At 42.4% G+C, this 7,500-nt stretch overlaps 1 protein-coding gene across 1 annotated transcript in view; it reads left to right on the plus strand.

Annotated features, from left to right (window-relative positions):
• The first annotated feature begins 84 nt into the window (after positions 1-84).
• Positions 85-7,500, plus strand: part of LOC122256941 (open rectifier potassium channel protein 1) — an 18,591-nt gene continuing 11,175 nt past the window's right edge. The window contains exons 1-2 of the mRNA XM_043021928.2: positions 85-479; positions 2,683-2,799. Of these exons, the coding sequence (XP_042877862.2) occupies positions 350-479; positions 2,683-2,799 (247 nt within the window). The 5' untranslated portion in view covers positions 85-349. The remainder of the gene's footprint in view (positions 480-2,682; positions 2,800-7,500) is intronic.

The raw sequence follows: 7,500 nt of genomic DNA on the forward strand, positions 1-7,500 counted from the left end.
ATAAGACAACGCCAGAATATTAGAAACACTTGTGACGTTATGGAATCAAACGGGGTAGCTAAGAGGCACGCTCACCATATCCCTGACAGCCTATGTGACGTAGTGTAGTTGGTGTGGTGAGAGCGTGACAGTCAGGGAGGGAGCGGTTGTTTACCATTCATGTGGCTTACTCTAAAGATAAAACACACAAAATATTAATTCAGTTTGATGGACTAGCAACGTGAGAAAACAAACAAACAAACAAACTCGCGTGTTTGTGTGTGGAATAAAAAAAAAAACAGGAGCTCAGACACACAAACAGAATACTCTTCTCAATTTGTTTTTACACTTCAGCGTCCCATACAGAGAGATGGAACCCCGCCAGACTCTTATTCTAGTTCTCATCTTTACTCTCTACCTCGTGTTCGGGGCTCTCGTGTTTTGGTACCTAGAATCCGAGGAGGAGATTTCGGAACCTTATGAATGGACACAACTCAAAGGTGAGTTTTTTTTTATTTTATTTTATTATTTTTTTATCTTTATATATGTTTGTGTGTTTGTGCGTATGTATGTGTTTGTATGTGCGTGTTTATTGGAGTGTGTATGTAATATGCACACTAATCATGTAATCATGCCTATTCGAGTAGTCGATAAGTAGCGATATGAGTGTGGGCGTGGCAAGACCTCCTCCATGGACGCCTTTGCCACGCCCATCACATGTACCATACACTGCACCACCAACTCGGCAAATAAAACTTCAAATCATTGATGAGTTGAATTCGACCCTCAGCTGTACAACAATACACGGACAAGTTGAAACACTCATAAGCATCGCGGAAGCCGCTTGGATACACATCTATAGCAATGTTTGTAATATTCATTGTAAGAATATTGGTAATATGTTGGCAACAAGAGTCAACTTTGTGAGGCCGTCCACACTTGCTGTTGGGGCGTGTGTGTCTCCCAGCGGCGTGGACTCGCGCTACCAGTAGTACCAATATAGTACCAAAGTAGTACCAATCAATAGGTTGTTGCCTATTCTATCGCACGTCGTTTTGTCGCTAGTGTTGGTGCCACTTCCTGGTGCTTTCACGTAGGATATGCACCGCGAGTACTCTACAACAATCACCTAATATTAAGCAATATTCATTGTACCCCGACGGCGACGGGGAGACAATTTGAAACACGTATGCTTAAAGGCGCTGTTACACTAGCATATTTTCCGTCGTTTTTTTCGTCAATTTTTGGTGGCGCGCAGTCACACTAGCGCTTAACCGCCAGGAGCCATCGGCTTAGTAATGCGATCCTCGCCTCGCAGTTGTAAACAAAGGCGCCGAACAAGCGATAGTGCGCAGCGATGATAAACTTTGTTTTAGCAGATGATGAGCGTAACAAGAAAAAGCAAGAAAATGTTCTCAATCAAATATTCCTCTGAAGGGCGTGTGTCCATGCAAGAGAATTGGCAGTCCAATGTGTTTCAAAGCTGGAGGAGAAATGGCGCGCTCTGCGGCTGACGGATGTAAACAATCAAATCAAGCACTTTAAACAATTTTTAATTATGGAAATAAAATGCAGATTTGCATATCTATATTTGTTAATTTCATAGTATTTATAAGAAAAATAAGATTCATTAAATCTTATCATAATAATTTTAAACAAATACAAACATTTTAAAATATAGTTCTTGATTTGAGTCCGCTTGGCCAATAAGACGACGGAAATGTTTTCACGCGGAACCTCGGAATTATCGTCAGACTAGAAAAACGACAATTCGCTCAAAAATCGACAATTTTTCAGAAAATTGACGGAAAAGTGCTAGTGTGACAGCGCCTTAAGTCCCCCTGACCGGATGCTCTTACCAAACATCCTAGGCCGACTATAGTCTGGTTTGCTTCTTATAACCACTTATTCACTGGACTTATTCACAGTAACACTGTCCTGTTATTCTCTTACAAGGTCATTCCATTCTATGTCCGACCCTTTTCTTTAGATTTGCATAAAAACTTCACTTGCGTGTGACACAGGTAGACAAAGGTCAGACCTGGAAATGAAACACAGGACAGGGGTCGCATCTGTCTCCCCATCCCTCCTGTGCCCTTTCTTTGCAAGCTCTCCCCTGATAACTTCAAGATTATCAGCGTTTCACTGTCGTTTCTTCATTCGGTTGATCAACACACTCTTTCAGTTACTTTGTTTTTTTTTTGGGGTATCGGTTTGAATCTGCTGTACGAAACTGTTTATTTGCGGATTTTATTTTGTGTCAGTCAGTCTCGGAAGTAAAACGTCATGCAACTCCCTTACTTTATGACCAATGGCGTATCGGCAGTTGAGTAACTGCTGTCAGGACCGTAGTAAATGCCAGTGCATGATTTGATTCAGAAGAAAAGGTTCGAAATGTTACACGCGACCAAACGACAAATCAGATCTTATATCGAATGGAGAAATTCAATTTTCTTCGCCCGATGAGGAACTTAATTAGGGTTCTCAACGTCGTGACTCGGACTTATTCTATTAGATATGTGTTTATTTTAGTTTCATCATATTTAGTTTCATGCGTGTATGTGTTTTTTTGTTTATGATGAATATGTTTCATTGCATTGAGGGCCACTGAAATGGTATTCACGAGTGACTCACATATTTATGACAAATGTATGTATTTCCCACTGAGCTCATACTGAATTCTGCACTTCTGCCTTCCCTCAGAGTTGGCGTTGGCGGAGGCGCCGCAGGACAGGGACGAACTGGGATGGTTGGCTACGTGGCTGCGAGAAAATTGCCCAGATATTCCCAATTCTACGATTCGTCGCCTAGTTACGGATGGTAAGTGGACTTTATGCTTTAAATTTCTTTAAACTTAATTATATATATATATATATATATATATATATATGTATATGTATATATGTATACACACACACACATATATATATATACATACATACGTACATAAACGTCTTTAATGTCTGAATATGAGTAAATATCACAGTAGTTTCTTCTAAGCAAGATCTTCCAAAATCTACATTGATAATGCATCTTGTGTACATGGCTGTTTGAGAATAAAAACGTTTGCATTAAAGTTCTCCTAAAGAAAGCACGAGTATTAGCAAAAGGCGGACATGAAATAAATCAAAGTGCAAGGTGCAAGCCGAAGAAAGAGCGCACACCTCCATCCCGGTAGCCAAGTGGTCGAGCATTTTCCGCGTGGTGAGCGCCCGCCGACCTTCTTCTGCTTGTCGCGGCTGAGGTAAGGCCGATACGAAGGGGTGGGGGGGGCTGGAGGGGGCGCTCCTCCCATTGCTTGCCTCACTGATGACTCGAAGATGTTGATGGCTGGTTCTCCGTCGTGTGTCTGGCACCCACTCCCATTGGATTTATTTATTTATTTATTTATTTATTTATTTTGTGCAGGAAGTAGGAAGCATGGCATAAGATTCCGTGTCATGTTCAATACACAGATGGAACTCTGTCGTAAATTTTCATTAATATTGTTATTTACAGAGAATTGTGCTATCTCTCTGTCTAATGGTATCGTAAGTAATCTACTGTGTACAGTATATGTTACTGTCAATATTTATATCTTCATGAATGGACATCGTGGAAATATGCCACGTATCCCGGTACACAATTACTGCATAAGAGAATGCAATCGCGTGCAAGAATGAATTTACAACAATCCAACCCGTTGACCTTGGATGTCACTCAGTGGTCACTGCGAATTCCAAAATTGTATCTTGCCTCTAAAGCTGAAGCTGTTTTGGAACTTATTATTGATGAAAGAGATAATGATGATGATAATGATCATAATGATGATGATAATGATAATAATGATAATGATAATGAATATCCACATTCACATGTCACGCCGACGCTAATTACACATACCATTCCATATAAACAATGTACACAAGAATTTACATGCTCAAGTTTAGACAAAATTATACAGTCAAGTGAAAAGCACGAGGATAACGGCTATGAGAGAGAGAAAGAAAAAAATCCTATTTGATCCTTTTACTCTGATTATCACCATCACATACGCGAAAGGGGTTATTACGGGTCATTCTATTTAAGAGGAAGGTAAAAACCAATGTCTCTATCCCTTCTCTCTCTCTCTCTCTCCTTCTCTTCCTCTCCTCTCCACCCTCTCTTTACTTCGGGTCATTCCACTTAAGACGAGAGTAAATAGCTGTGTCTCTACTCCCCACCCCCCTCTATCTCTCTCCTCTCCTCTCCTCGCCTCTTTTCTTAATGTCCGACTTGTAGTTCGTCTACTATATAACCACTTCTGTAGTGTTTATTCTTTTCATTATGGTGTTTCCTTTTTTGGCGTCACTGTACAGAGAATTCTACATCATACTTTTACTGTGTGGAATTCACTTCTCATCTGGAGTGAGAAGTCATGCAGAAGACCCTCGGCAATTATCAAATAGTTTTACATGAGAGGGTGACAGAGAATGGGGTCAGACAACATGAAAGAAGAGACAATAAATTATACCAGAAGTACTTTTGGTTGGCCAAAAGGACGACAAGGCCAAGTAATTAGAGAAGTACACAAATGAACTGCGCACTTACTATAAGATTAGGAAGCAAGAAACAAAGAGAGATAACCGAGAGTGAAAATACGTCAACGAAGGAATATATGAAGCCATGTCAATAACAACAAACGTCACAAACAGGAAAGGAAGAAACGCAAAGTACTGTCAAAAGAAGCACAGAAGGAATTTCCATAGAAACGAAAAAGTAATTAGAGAAAGAGAGAGAGAGAGAGAGAGAGAGAGAGAGAGAGAGAGAGAGAGAGAGAGAGAGAGAGAGAGAACACTATAAAACAAAGTTTCACCAAAATGGAGAAAACAAATCTAATTACTGTTGATTATTACTGTTATCTGTTGCACTCAGTGGTGCTTACAACGGCGAATGTTTGCGAACGCTGGGAGGACAGTCGTGATCCGTTTTTCTTTTCTTTTATTCGTGTGATTTTACTTTTTTTTGTATTATTACACGTGTGTGTGTGTGTGTGTGTGTGTGTGTGTGTGTGCGTGTGTGTCCGTGCGAAACTTGGCAGTGTCTTCCCATTCCATTCCTTGTTGTCATTGCAACGAAAGCAACACGATTCCCGTGGGCTTCCCCGCTCCGCATCGCACCCTGAACTTACACCACTTAATAAAACTCTTTTCACCCGAGCCTTTCCATCCCTTCTTAATGTCCCCGTCCACGCCCTCCCTCCCCTCCCTCCCCTCCCTTCATGGCTGCCTTACCTTCCCTCTCGCGTTCCCACCCAGCACGGAGCGTAGTCCCTAGCCCCGGTAGCCCTACGCGCGCACGCCCACCCACCAGCCCACCCGCCCGCCCACCCAGCTCTGTGGTTGTGGTTGCCCTCTATCATTGCTCTCCTCCCTTGGATTTAGGGTCTCAGCTTTTCGGGGCTACCCTTCGTCCCTTCTAGGCCTACAACAGCACGTTAAACTGATCCTACTCGCCCGATCTCTATCCTATTCAGTGCAACACTAGCGCAACCCTTATCTTTTTATGCCATTCTCGGGGTCGTATTTCATACCCCTTGCCACGACACTTTCATTTTATATGTTGATATCATAACTGATTATAGTTCTTCATCTTTACATTTTCGATGATTTTTTTTTCTAAACTAATTTTGATAAAGAAACAAACACAGTGATTCGTGTCAACAAATAAAATGAAGCTCAGTCACGACAAAAACAGGAAGTGGGATCGTTACGCTTCGGATCCAACAGGGATGCCTCTTCGGACAGAGTAGTCTCTTTTTTTTCTTTGCTTCTTTCTAAGTAGGAACCTTGAAGGAAGTGAAACATTACGATTTGTCATTTGATCCTATTGTGGCTGTGTTACATTTAAGGCATATACCTTCATAGTTTATACGCTGTAAAATATAAGATGTGCATTACTAAACGCAGGAAACACTTGCGAATTTACACAATGTGAAGGGGTGACGTCTCGGGGCAGCTGGATCACTCCCCCCCCCCCTCCCTTGAACCCTCTTTATTGTGGCGAGGAGGAGGGAATGGGGGAGAGGAAGGAAGGAGGGGATAGGCGTGAGGAAGGGAGGAGGGGATAGGGGAGAGGGAGGGAGGAGGGGATAGGGGTGAGGAAGGAAGGAGGGGACAGGGGTGAGGAAGGAGGGGATAGGGGAGAGGAAGGAAGAAGGGGATAGGGGTGAGGAAGGAAAGGGGAAAGGGGAGAGGAAGGGAGGAGGGAATGGGGGAGAGGAAGGAAGGAGGGGATTGGAGGGAGGAGGGGATAACGATAACAAGGGAGAATAGTGGAAAGGAAGGCAGGAGGGAGAGGAGGGAAAGAACAGGAGGATAAGAAAAGAGAGGGGGTAGGGGAAAGAAAGGGAAGAGAGTTGAGAAATAAGTTATGAAGAATGAACGGAAGGAGTGAATATGGTGTAATAAATGTATGAGTGAATGGGAGAAGGATGAATGTGAGATAGAGAATGAGGATGTGATACTTACAAGTTGAAGCAAGTAAAGAAGGATGTTTATGTGTGATTTATTTTTTACTTTATAAGTGGAATGATAACATAATGGTAGGATGAGTCCAAGGGAACAGCAGGACGACATCCTGACAAACAGTCCGACTGTTTAAGAGGTTGTCTAACCTTTGAGCTGCTCGTCCAACGTTGGAAGCCCTCATACTTCATAGTGCTCAGTAATTTTCTTGTGTTCTCATAACGTAAAATTATTGGATGAAAATCGCAATGTTTATGCCCTCGTTAACTGCCACGTACCAAGAATGGATGCCCATATCACTTACTTGATGCATGTGAGTTTTCAATTTATGAGACGGAAGGCGATGGAATGTCGATTTGTTTAAGCCGGATAAGATATTATTTTATGAAACACGCCATCTCCATTGTTTACAAACAAACCCATCTCGTCGAACTCAGTGTACTCGCACCAAGTCCAAGTTAACGACTTGATGAGTTCCAACGGTTTTTTTCCTCCCATTTCTTCATGCGTGTGAGTTGGACTAGCAGTTCCGAACGTAGCATTAGCTGTTTTCTCTACAAGACACTTTCACCCAGGAGGGGCGAATAAAACTCGGTTTAAAATATATAGCAATTCCAAAACAGATCACTGTCATAACAGTCAAAATGGTAAGCAGAACAGATAGGCTGTATGCCGAGGGTAATCTTTATTTATGGTCCGAGGAACAAGTGGGAAGGGGAGAGTGTATGAGTTGCAAAAACGGTGAATGCAAGTAAGGGTCACATACACAAAACGTGATTGAACAGAGGTCAGATATGAGGGAGAGGAAGAAAAGAAGGTGATAAGGGGATAGAGTAGACAGAGAAGAGAAAGGGCGGGAGGGATAGGAAGGCAAACGGGAGGAATGGACATGGGAACGGGAAGAGAGGAAAGAGTAGTGAAAGGGAAGATGGATAGAAAATGAACGGAAGGAGAAAAAGGGAAAAAAAGGACAGGAGGGGTGAACGGGAGGAAACAAAGGGTAGGAAGAGAAAGGACAGCAGAAGGGAGGAGGGGA

The sequence above is a fragment of the Penaeus japonicus genome, unplaced genomic scaffold (genome assembly GCF_977035675.1).
Source record: "Penaeus japonicus unplaced genomic scaffold, GWHDUDI00000001_assembly GWHDUDI00000023, whole genome shotgun sequence".
Lineage (NCBI taxonomy): Eukaryota > Metazoa > Arthropoda > Malacostraca > Decapoda > Penaeidae > Penaeus > Penaeus japonicus.